This window comes from Ascidiella aspersa, chromosome 5 (genome assembly GCF_963924565.1).
Source record: "Ascidiella aspersa chromosome 5, kaAscAspe10.2, whole genome shotgun sequence".
Lineage (NCBI taxonomy): Eukaryota > Metazoa > Chordata > Ascidiacea > Phlebobranchia > Ascidiidae > Ascidiella > Ascidiella aspersa.
The window spans coordinates 4,393,803-4,407,071 of NC_139451.1; the positions used below are offsets into that span (position 1 = coordinate 4,393,803).

The following is a 13,269-nucleotide window of genomic DNA, read 5'->3' on the forward strand; positions in this document are numbered from 1 at the left end:
AAGGAAGAAAAAGTTTGTGCAATTCAGCAAGTCTATTGACTTTAGTCAGACAACAGTTCAGGAAGCCTAAGTTCGCGCGGATATAAATAGCACTTTCAGCTTGTGCTGATGTAAGCATATTCTAAGGCATTTCTGTAAAGGCTGTTTCACAGTTCACACTAGACGCGTTAACGTCTAGCGTTAGCGTCTGGCCTGGTTGCATTCCACTGCCTTCCCGCCATAGATCTTTGGGGTGGAATGCTTGACCAAAACTACGCCAGTGACGCAATTTGGCGTGAAATATCGCAGGCCTGTTGAATTAACTAAGAAAAATAGCCGTTTTTGTCGTATATATTGTCCTATTTTGGCGTTGGATATCAGCCAAAACAAATTTTGGCGTAAATCTTTGGCGGCCACAAATTATGGAATGCAGTCAGGGCGTCTAACGGCTGACGTCGTCCAGTTCTGTCGGCGCTGGTATAGAATTAATTATATTAAATCAAAGCACAACATTTGGGTTAAGGTGGGAGTTAGTGTTTGGTTGAGGGTGGGTCAAGTATTATTAAATTCATAATTTAATAATAATAATATCTGATCCACCCTAACCCAAATAATGTGCGTTGTGGTAGGATTCTAGACCAGCTCCCAACCCAGCTTTTAAATTATTAAATCAACACATATTATTGGGCTTGGGCAGAGACTGTTTATCTAACCTTGAAATCCACACTATACTGTTAGTGTTAGTGTTACCAGATCTACAAAATTACAATAAGATTTATTGCTAAAGTCGTTTACAGTAGTTAGAAAACTGAAGTTCGGTAACCGGATACTTGGGTATAAAGTAGGGTTCCTCTTTTTCCCTGATTTTTTCACTCCCGGGAAACGGGATTAAAAATGAAACTTCCCGGGAATTCCGGGATCCCAAAGAAAAAATTATACATAAAATTACGTCATTTTGAGGTTTGTATTTTTTTATTTTAGCTCCAAACATTTAATTAAGCTCATTTATACAGTAGTTAGAAAACTGAAGTTCGGTAACGGAATACTTGGGTATAAAGTACTTTGGATTTATTATTTTTTGGAAATATTTCTAATTTATTCTTGTTGGATATTGCAAAACTTTCTACTCTCCATACATTAATTGATGATATATATATTTTTTGTTACAGTTGTAGTTTAAAACATGTGCATTAGGAAACTTTAAAAATCATATTCCAAAACAAACTCCTTCATGGAGAATTCGGTAAATTTGTTAATATTAATCAAATTATTTGTTGTTGTTGCATTATATATAATTGTTTGAATTTAGCTCCAGAACTTGAAATTATAAAAGCAGAAACTTTTTTTGTTTTAAAATATGTAGCAATACTGCATAAAAAACATTTTTGCAGATATTTATCAAAACATAAGTGTGACAGGTTTAATATTTGCTGATTGACATCAACTCGCCTGCCTGAAAAGTTTCTATAGTTGTAATATTTTTTTCTTGTAAAATCTATTGAACCAAATTTCTAACAAATTGTGTTAAACACCACAGATTGAAGGCCAATTATTTTGCATAAATTGCTAACGATACAAGCTTCACATTTACAGAATTAGGCAAGCATATATCGCACTTGGTCTTCCGCAACAATAAAGACTGGCTGTACGAGGACTATGTTTACGACATGTTAAATTATTAGAAAAACAATTAAAAAATTTGCAGGTGACATTTTTGGAAGTGCAATTTTGTTCGGACGGGTGATGATGGATTGGGTAAACACATGCCCTATTGACGAGTGTGAATTTTAACTCAAGGCCAACCCTGTGTGATACTTTGTTGTGAATATTAAAAACACCTCAACAATCATCACCATTTTTGTAGGCATTATTATCGGCGGCGGATGGGATTTCCGACGATTCGGACAAATCGTTTTTCAGCGATGACAAAGTGAAACTGCTCGGTTCGACGCAAACCGGTCCGTGTCGCAAGTACTGGTATCGCTGGTACATCTGCCTACTCTTCGCCATGTTGGGAATGTTCCAGGGTGCTATCTGGAATACTTGGAGTCCGATTGACGACTCGGCGAAAGTAGCGCTCGGTTTTACTGCCAGTAAGTAAAGGCTATTCAACCAGGCAACTAAAGCGCTCAAATCGACATATAATTACTAGCGGGTGCCAGCGTAAAAGAGCAATTCAGTCAAATACCCTATAGCAGGTGTAGGCAACTATGTGATTGCGATCAACTTATATATATTTTTAAGAGACTCTTGATTGACTGGTTCGGTGAAAAAAGTCAAGAACACTTTTATTAAACATTGCATTCCAAGCCAGCGATGGAGGTTAATTTGTTACGTCAAAGAACGCTTTATTATGTCCAGACAACATTTGGTGTAACACATATTCAACGCGATCGACCGGTTAATCACGATCAACATGTTGGCTACCCCTGGCCTATAGGAACTTCCTGAAAATATTTACCTGGCTAACAAAGTAATTTTAATCAATTGATTTCTGAAAAAAAAAACTAAATCATGCAAAGCTCCAAAAATTAAATTAAAACTTCCACCACCCAAACCCTATTGCTAACCCCAACCCAATCAATAAATAATCACGTATTGATACAAGTGTATAAGAGCGACTCGGTCAAATAGAGAATTTTTCAACCAAGTCATACAAAAAATTGGCTTAAATAATATGAATCCTGATGTGTAAATCAGCTTTGAAATTAAGTCACAGTAAAATATATAAAAAAACATTTGCAAGGGCTCTGCCAAGCTTAATGAAGAGCTAATCGTCCTAAATGCAACTAAGGTTTCCATTACTGTATAAATCCATTTTTTTAGATGATATAACTTTGTTAACCAACTGGGGGCCAATTCCTTTTTTGGTTTTCATGCCTGTATTTACTTGGATGAATTGCAATATTTCTTTTAAAGGATTTAATTACTGTATAAATCCTTTTTTAGATGATATAACATTGTTAACCAACTGGGGGCCAATTTCTTTTTTGGTTTTCATGCCTGTATTTACGTGGATGATGGACCACAAGGGATTAAGAATCACAGTTCTTACCGGTGCATTTTTTGTCGCCATTGGAACCGGTTTACGCTGCTTGCCATTGAAAAATGATATCCTAAAATAGTAAGTATTACCTTATTTTTATAAGTAATTAAATAAAAAAGGAGTAAAATATAGCAAATGTTTTGTTTTTAAGGTGTTACTCTGTTATCACTAAATTCTAAAATAAGTTAATTTAAATTAGGTTTAACCTTAACATACGTTTATTGTAGTTCTTCATTTAGTTTCCATCGATGTAAACCTAATAATTAATTGAACAACACAGGAAAAGCATAACAAAACAAAACTTTTAAATTTACAAATATATATAACATGTAATGTAATCAGGAATTGTTTGTGATAACCAGTCCACAATAACTTGCCCATTTATACAAAGATATAAATAAAGTGCACAGTGCTTTTATTTTAATTTATTTATACTCAGTCAAAATTTTAGTAATGTAACTCGTACCGAATTTTCTAAAAAATAGGAAGTTTGTTTGTTTTTCAAGAAAAGCTATATAATATCATACTTTCATAGTGAAATATCGCCAAAAATCTTAGCCCAAATATATATTCGTTGATTTCCAGTTACACAATATATCAGTCTTAGTAAAAATAATGCATTTGATGAACAAAAATATACTTTTTTGCCATATAGAAAAGGCATGATCAGTTTCTGGAATAAGCAGAATGCCAAAAATTTATGTTCAATTTTATATGTTTTTTGGGTGAAAATTTTTTAGCATTAAAACCGCACCTAATATTTTTATTTTTTGGAACATAATGGTTACAGGTTATAGTAAGAGGTAGTGTGAATATTAAAGCTCGAAAAGAAGTAGGTAGCATTTTGAACGTCTCGATTTAATCCTAACATAATGGCTGTACAAGGTTGTAGTTCAGGGATTCTTAAACTGGGGTCCATTGACCCCTTGGGCGTCCGTGAACTAGTTTTAGGGGTGCCTGAAGGCCTAATTAAAATACTAGTGTATATTTAAGAAGTAATTAATTTTTCAAAGAAAGCAAAATAATACTGGTTTTGCACTGATGCATTAAAAGTCCATTTCACTTTCACATTTTTGGACCGAAATCAGCAGATTTATGAAGTCTATTTGTATTGTGACGTCATTTTGGAAATTTGTGCTCACTTTGGTCCACGCGAGACAAAAAAAATTTTTAGGGGTCCGCGGTAAAAAAAGTTTAAGAACCCTTGTTGTAGTTAGACATAGAATAAATATCAAAGCCCATACAAAAAAAGGTAGCATTTTGAACGCTTTATATATACTTAGAATCAGTGCCTACTGAATAAAGAGATATTCAAAACGTTCAAAATGATACCTACTTCTGTATGGGCTTTGATATTCTTACCATGGTTTTCACTTTTATTAAATTTATTATTGTTCTCCAATTTGTTTCAGCTTCATTCATGTTGGTCAGTTTTTGAACGGGATTAGTGGTTGTCCTGTAATGGCCGTGCCACCAATGCTTTCAAACATTTGGTTTCCACCCGAAGAAAGAATAACTGCTACTGGAATTACTACTTTACTCAACTACTTTGGTAACTTACTTTATATTACTAGGGAGATTTTTTCTACTTTTTTGATTGCAAAAAAGTTAAACATTGTCAACAATTATATTTAAGTCAAAATTGTTCGAAAAAACGCACAAAAATGGTTTACAAAATTAACAAAAAACTATAGTGTGCTTTTTAAATAGCTGTTCAGCCTAATATTTTAATAAACTTAGTGTTGCTTAACATCATAAGATGTATTATATCTTCATTGGATCAATATAATGGTCATGAGACAGCAGAATTTCCCCAAGCCTGGTTTATCGCATTACGATTGATCAAATTTCATTTTTCCTTTGGATAGTTGTTTATCTTTAATTTGGACGAATGTATTGAACAGTATTTGTTGTGTCTTTTTTGTCATGTTATACATTAAACCAATTTCCTGTTTCAATAATATGTTAGGTCTTTCATCATTTTGCTTCGATTTTAACTTGTATTTCAACTAAACTGTTTGCTCAATACGTTTAAATAATAACCAACGTTTTGTTTTTACTTTTTAGCATTTTTTTATGATAATAACATTAGAGATAGACCCATATATCGGTTTACCGATAGTATCGGCCGATATTTGGCTTCTACCGATATATCGGTATCGGTAAATGTAGGTCGATACTTTGGCCGATATTTTAGTATAAAAATATGATATAAATTCTTCTGTAGAGCAAACAAATTACCCATTTTTTAATAAAAAAAAATTGTGTTTTAGCATCACACCAAGTTAATATGCAAAATATTAGTTTAATAATTAATAAAGTTATATAATCTAAAACATTAGTTGGATTTTATTTTCAATTAATTCAAATTTTGAACATTTCTTAGGTATTTAAAAAAATCGGTATCGGTCCAAAAAAGTGATATCGGGCGACCCCAAAATAACATATTAAAGGTTAGAAGTTATGTATCTATTGTTCGTAGTTTTAACTATACAGCCGATTCACTTAGTGGTCCACTGTGCTTATTTTAACCTCAAAGGGTAAGAATGCAAAGTGTGTTTAGCGAAATTCTGTAAATTTGTTGCCCTTTTATTTTAGAGTGCAGTTAAATTTAGTGCAAAAATTTAGTCTAAAACTTCCTATTCTTGCTTTGCGTTGCACTACATTCGTATCCAGGTTGCAAATATGATTGTATTGACTTTGGTATTTAAGTCAACATAATAAAGCTGAGTAAATACACTCTTTGCAAGTGAGCTATTATTTTTAACCATACAGCAACAGTGTTGTATATTTGAAATGACTTAAGTTCCAGTCAAGTCGTTTACAAAATAACTTAAGTCCAAGTGAAGTATTTTTTACAAATAACAAGTCGCTTCAAAGACAAGTCCTTGTCATACAAAATTAAATGTTGTACTATTAAATTGGTAAACTTGTCTGTTTATGAGCAATAAACTTAACTAAAACACAACAAAACGCAGCATTTAGCAAAAAAATTGTTTTTAGTAAAAAATTTTTTAATGAAAACACTTTATTTTAACCCAAGTCACTAGTTCAAAAGACTAAAGTCAAATCACTGTTAAGTGCTCTTAAATCAAAAGTCATTACAACACTGTAAACCATGCTTAACAGTTTGTGATGTTCTTTTAAGGTACCGGACTTGCCTTTATCATTGGGCCTTTGTTCGTTCAAGAGCCATCGAACAACACACAAAATATGTCTTGTCTTTTATTGGACAAAGATACAAACAGCAGTTGTGCAGAAATATACCTTATAAGGTTCGTTCGATCGCATTGATTTTTTGTAGCTTTTCAGCGAAATTTGTAGTGATATTTTTTGTTGTTTTGCTTATCTATCTATTTTAAATAAAGATCATACTTGAATGCTAGGTACATGATACCGGCGTTGTAAACAAGTTATTTTGAAATGACTTAAGTCCCAGTCAAGTCATTTGAAATAACTACTTAAGTTTAAGTCAAGTCAATTATAAAATACCTTAAGTCTAAGTCAGGTCGTTGATTTTCTGTCCCCATTTTCGTTGATTTCTGTTTTAAAGTAATTCAGGGTTGCCACAAAGCCTTCATATATAAATATATATATATATGTATTTGAATGTCCTTGAAATCAAGCTAAAGTTAATGTCATGTGTTTACAAAAGTTCCACTGTTATACTAATTTTTACATTATTTTTAATTATGTGGACCATGGCAATTATACTTATTTTTCAAATTATATTTACCAAAACATTGAACGTTCCAATTTTACGTCTTTGAAGAGCAATACATTTTCAAAATGTCTTTGAATGTCTTTTTGAAATTTTTTAAACAAATTGTGTGCCAACCCTGTAATAACCGGTCCCTAATTTTTTTTTCAATTTTTCTCCTTTTAAAACTTCATGAAAGTCATAAAATATTTGAAGGAACCAAAAAAGTAACAAAAAGTTTAAAACTGGCAAAGAAAATAATTATTAAAAATTGCCAATTTTTTTGTATCTCCTGCGCTCTATAAATGTGTTTTCAATTATTCTTATTTATATTTTAGACATCAGATAGAGAATGTGATGTACTTTGAATTCGCCGTAGGTTCTGCCATATTCATTGCGATGTTAATTTTCTTTCCTGATAAACCACCAACACCGCCAAGCATATCAGCTTCTACACAGCGCCTTAATTTAAAGGTAAATCTGCTAGTTTTTTTTATTGCTGTTTTAAGAAGTTTTTCTAATTGCTTTACAATAGTGACATTTGCATTAAAATTGTACAATCGTTATGAATAACCAATTTAAATCTTTTTTTTTTTTCAATAAAATCAAATTTATACAGGGTTTATATTATTTTCATTGCGACCGAGCTTCATTATTTAGTAATACAAATATGCGTTTAAAATTACTGACCGTGAATAACAAAGTTTAAAAAATTAGTCTAGTTTTACTTATCAATTGAATGACAAGCGGATATTACAAATGTTAAAAGTTTTGGTGTAAAAAAATGTTGTCCTAAAATGTTTTTAATCAACTATAGCTAACATCAGTTGTAAAACTTCTTTTTTTTGATAAAATCATTGGTTTTTCATTTCTAGGAAGGTTTACTGAAGCTACGATACAACCGTCGTTACTGGGTTATAGCCTTGGTTGGTGGACTAATGATGGGTACTTGGGGTGGATGGTCGGGGGTCATGCCTATTTTGTTGAGACCCCTCAACATATTGCAGGTAACTTGTTATAAATAGCAGTTGATTCGATATATGTTGGTGTGTTTAAATTCTGTTTTACTTAGACATTGTATGCAGACTTGGATGCTAGATAATTCTAGTTTTCTAATGCATGTTTGCTCTAAGTCTAGTTTTAATTTCATTCGGATTTTACCAAATGTGCTACTTAGTTTAACAGCATTTATAGTATTTTAGTCAAAACATGCTTCTTTGAAAAAATGTCTTTCTCTTAAGACCTAACAACTGATAAACGACTGACTTTAATTAAGACTGGAAAGTCCAAAAAGTATTTTTTTAACCTTTTTTTTTATTTTTTTTCGCAGGACGAAAGTGACTCCATGGGATTTGTAACAACATTAATTGGTTGTGGAATTGGCATTATTATTGGATGGTATGTTAGAAAATTGATACTAATAATTAATTCGTGTAAAATCTGAAATTATTGTAATGACTTGACTTAAGTTACTGTTTTCAAATGACTTGACTTAAGTTACTGTTTTCAAATGACTTGACTTAAGCTACTGTTTTCAAATGACTTGACTTAAGTTACTGTTTTCAAATGAATTGACTTAAGTCTTTTGGACAAATGACTTGACTTGACTTAAGTCTTTTGGACAAATGACTTGACTTGAGTCTTTCGGACAAATGACTTGACTTGACTTAAGTCTTTTGGACAAATGACTTGACTTGAGTCTTTCGGACAAATGACTTGACTTGACTTAAGTCTTTTGGACAAATGACTTGACTTGACTTAAGTCTTTAGGACAAATGATTTGACTTGACTTAAGTCTTTTGGACAAATGACTTGACTTGAGTCTTTTGGACAAATGACTTGACTTGACTTAAGTCTTCAGGACAAATGACTTGGGTTAAAATAAAATGTTTTCATAAGGTTTTTTTTTTTTAAATTATGTTATTTATTTTCATTTTCCACATTGAACAAGCTATGTGTTGCACTATTGGTATTCTTTAGTTAAGTTATTGCCTGTAATCAAGCGAGTTTCCCAACTTTACTCGATTAATGCTTAATTTTATGACAAGGACTTATAATGCCTTGACTTGTGATTTATATAAAAAGACTTAATTTTTCCAATGACTTGACTTGGACTTAAGCTGTCTTATGACTGACTTAACTGGGACTAAGTCATTTAAGAATGACTTGTGTACAACACTGGTGAAAACATGAAATATTCGGCATATATCAGTTTTACGTCCATTCCTATCTGTTTAGGATCAGCCACATTTAGCCACATTAACTGCGATGATACAAGTGTGTATCGAAACGTCTTTATCAAAATGTCCGGAGGCCGTGAGTTCAAACCTCACTGCAGACTAGTTGTTTTTCTAGCCTACCTTGCTTGCATCATTGATTGACAGATTTAGTTGGTTTGTGATGGCTTCCGGTGTACTGAATTCTGTAAATATTAGAGTTCAGGTGAAAGTTAAATATTTGGCATATTTTAGTTTTAAGTCTGTTTATGTCTGTTTAGGATTACTGATCGAATCAAAGGAAAAATGAAGCTCATGCTCTTGATTCTGACTTCACTTACCTTACTGACTTTTTCCTATTTCGTTATCATTGCAAACCAGTGGTTGAACTTCCACCCATTTTTACCAGGAAAAGGTAACAATATAACATCTGTTCTATTTTGAAATATTAATTGATTGATTGAAATGACGGTTGCAGTGCTGTAAAATGGCCTTTTCGGTTGATTTTACTAAATAAAATATGTACTGATGAATCCTTTTTTATTTATAAAAAAAAAGATATGCTAAGAATGCAAAACACTACAGCAATTAACAGCTGACAAACGTAATACTGAAGCTATTTTTAATAAATAATTTAGTTTTTATTAATCTTTTTGTTGAAAGTAATTTATTTGAACTTAACAAGATATACAGTGATCGCAAAACACCTACTTTTTTGTCAAACATATATTTTGTTAACCTCTTTTTTCAAAAATTTAATAAAAACAAACGATAAAACATATTAAAAATGTGAATAATTTGTCTAATTGCATTAACTGTGCAATATTTAATTTGTATAAATTGTATACGTAATTGCCAAAATCGATTTTAATTGTTTGAACATTTATGAGACTTGTAAGTACCACAAAAGAGAACAGTATACAATATCAATTTTATTTTCAGAATTATGTAGGTTTTACAATATGCCTGGACCTGTAAAGTAGATTCAAAATAAATGTGAAAACCAAATAGGTCGAGTGAATTGACATCATACTGATAAATAAGTTTGAATACATACTTTTAGTAGTGCGAAAAAATGTGTTTTCATATTTTTATTGAAGTTTTTAACATTAGGGTACACTATGCATGGATCTGTAATAGACTTGATAATAAATTGCAAAGCAAAAAAGACAAGAAAATTGTCATCATCTGGATTAATATGCAGGTTCTATACAAGATGATTCAAGTCTGTGAAACGTCTCTATCAAGACAATGTCAATCTACTCAAAATTTGTTGCTTTGCAATTTTTAATATTTTTTTCCCAAATAGACATGTTAGGAAGCCAATTCCTGTATTAACCATGTTGAAAATGAATAAAGAGTTATTCGAAACATTCAATATGACACTTACTTCTGTATGGGATTTGATATTCTTATTATGTATTCACCATGTTTTTTTATTACACAGCTGAAATGTGGACGGTAATGGTTATCCTTGGTATTACATGCAACGCCTCCATTCCTCTAATAATGGAAATGTCGGCTGACTCTGCGTATCCAGTTGGTGAAGGTACCTCAAGTTCTGTCGTCGTCTGGCTCATGAACCTTCTTTCTTTTGTCTTTCTGATTGGCCTAAATGTATCTCCAGGTTTGTGACAGACAAAAAAACTAATCGTATTTATTTAAACTGTTTATTGTTTTGAAATTGAAAAGTTAGTTTAGTACAGACTGGAGAGATGGTTGAAAAATTATTGAAAAACATAATATCAAAAAATTCTAGCTGTACATTTGTTTCTATATAAAATAAACAAATTATAATTATTTAGTAATTTTTTGAAAATTGAAAGTTAGTTTTTTTAAAGTACAGACTGAAGAAAGGGTTAGGAAATATATTAAAAATATTAGGAACAAATTATAATAATAAAAAATTCTAGCTGTACATTTCTTTATAAACATAATAAACAAATCATATTTATTTAGTACTTTTTTTTAAATTGAAAAGTGATATTTTTAAAATACAGATTAAAGAAATGGTTGAAAAATTATTTTAAAAAATAACAAAAAATTTTAGCTGTACATTTGTTTATAACATAATAAACAAACCGTATTTATTTAGTACTTTTCTTTGGAAAGTTAGTTTTTAAAGTACACACCAAAAAAATGTTTTAAAAATTATTAAAAAAAATATTATTAACAAAAAATGCTACCTGTGCATTTGTTTTTTTCCATACTAAAATATAGTTTCTTATTTTTCAAATATTAGTTTTTGTCAGCAGTGATATCACTATTTATATTTTATAAGATAGTTATCACACTCAAAACCAAAATGCTTATCTTATAATTAAGTGGTAATGTCACTATTTTTAAGATAGTTCTTTAAGTTGACTAAATTGTAAAATATGTTGTTTGTATAAGGAAAGCTGTCTATGACATGCTTTTCATACCCCAAACCAAAATGCTAATCTTATAATTGCCCATTTTACAAATATTAATTTTTTCAAGTGTAATATCCCTATTTATAAGATAGTTCATTTAACTAAATTGTAAAATATGTTGTTCGTATAAGGAATGCTGTTCATACTCAAAACCAAAATGCTAATCTTATAGTTAAGTGGTAATATCACTATTTCTAAGATAGTTCTTTAAATGGACCTCCAAATTGTAAAATATGTTGTTTGTATGAGGGAAGCTGTCTATGACATGCTTTTCATACTCCAAACCAAAATGCTAATCTTATAGTGGCCCATTTTACAAATATTAATTTTTTCAAGTGTAATATTCCTATTTATAAGATAGTTCATTTATTGGAAATCTAAGTTGTAAAATATGTTGTTCGTATAAGGAATGCTGTTCATACTCCAAACCTAAATGCTAATCTTATAGTTGCCCATTTTACAAATATTAGTTTTTTCAAGTGTAATATCCCTATTTATAAGATAGTTCATTCATTGGAAATCTAAATTGTAAAATATGTTGTTCGTATAAGGAATGCTGTCTTTCACACTCAAAACCAAAATGCTAATCTTATAGTTAAGTGGTAATGTCACTATTTTTAAGATAGTTCTTTAAGTTGACTAAATTGTAAAATATGTTGTTTGTATAAGGAAAGCTGTCTATGACATGCTTTTCATACTCCAAACCAAAATTATAATCTTATAGTTGCCCATTTTACAAATATTAATTTTTTCAAGTGTAATATTCCTATTTATAAGATAGTTCATTTATTGGAAATATAAATTGTAAAATATGTTGTTCGTATAAGGAATGCTGTTCATACTCAAAACCAAAATGCTAATCTTATAATTAAGTGGTAATATCACTATTTCTAAGATAGTTCTTTAAATGGACCTCCAAATTGTAAAATATGTTGTTTGTATAAGGAAAGCTGTCTATGGTATGCTTTTCATACCCCAAACCAAAATGCTAATCTTATTTCAGATCCGGTCTTTGCAAATTACATTTTACTTGGGTGTATAGCAGTCTCGGTTCCTATGATTGCATTCGGAACGAAAGAAGTAAACCAGAGGCTTCAAATGGACTTGGATGCCAATAAGAATGTGCGTAATACAAGTGAATCAAGCTACGGTTCTATCGATAACGATAACAAAGTCAACACTTAATAATATAAAGAAAAATTTGGGATTTAATTTTTTGTTTTGAATGTTCTTAAAAACCATGTAAAATCGTAACCCCATTGATGCAATACCAAGTAACCTCAATTCAAACTCTACACTTAATAATAATGCGGGAAATTTTGCTGTGTTTTTGAAATATTAAATAAAGAAAATAAACATTCTTTTTGGGGGGAATTATTTTTTTGCCACAGCTAAAATATATATTTTTTTGAATGTTCTAAAAATAAATGTACACTTGTAGTCCCAAAGGTGCAATAATCTGCAGTCAACAGTTATTTTAAAATATTATATAACGAAAAATTATTATTATTTTTTGGGGCTTTTTTTGGACACAAATAAAATCGATATTATATTGAATGTTCTAAAAATAACTTGTAAATTCGTAACTCCAATAATGCAATACCAAGTCAGTTCAATACTTAGCCAAAAATACATACAAAATTGTAACCCCTCTTTAAAATACCTTTTGACTAACAACCAAAAATAACCCTCCATATACTTCTTTATAAAACCTAACATTCTGTTTATTATTCTTAAACCTTAATTTTCTATGAATTTTTGCATTTGAAAAATAGATAAATACTACCCTTTTTGTTATTTGCAAAACTTCGCTGACTTAACTAAATTGCTTATTAATATTCATATTCTTTCTTTTTTTGTCTTTTGTTGTTGCGCAATCCAGAGTTATTATTGCATTGTGATGGTTACTTTTGC

At 30.6% G+C, this 13,269-nt stretch overlaps 1 protein-coding gene across 1 annotated transcript; it reads left to right on the plus strand.

Annotated features, from left to right (window-relative positions):
• The first annotated feature begins 1,147 nt into the window (after positions 1–1,147).
• Positions 1,148–12,540, plus strand: LOC146141542 (solute carrier family 49 member 4 homolog). The gene is made up of 11 exons (XM_083389825.1): positions 1,148–1,222; positions 1,844–2,072; positions 2,929–3,103; positions 4,438–4,577; positions 6,174–6,300; positions 7,064–7,199; positions 7,601–7,732; positions 8,056–8,123; positions 9,223–9,356; positions 10,389–10,568; positions 12,359–12,540. The coding sequence occupies exons 1-11, from the start codon at positions 1,211–1,213 to the stop codon at positions 12,538–12,540; spliced, it is 1,515 nt and encodes a 504-aa protein (XP_083245951.1). The 5' UTR covers positions 1,148–1,210.
• The last annotated feature ends 729 nt before the right edge of the window (positions 12,541–13,269 follow it).

What these genes read in the sequence shown, in the direction of transcription:
- LOC146141542 (XM_083389825.1), top strand. An exon ending in AAAAATGATATCCTAAAATA is followed by an intron (nt 3,104 to 4,437) that starts GTAAGTATTACC and finishes AATTTGTTTCAG; the next exon opens with CTTCATTCATGTTGGTCAGT. An exon ending in TACTTTACTCAACTACTTTG is followed by an intron (nt 4,578 to 6,173) that starts GTAACTTACTTT and finishes TGTTCTTTTAAG; the next exon opens with GTACCGGACTTGCCTTTATC.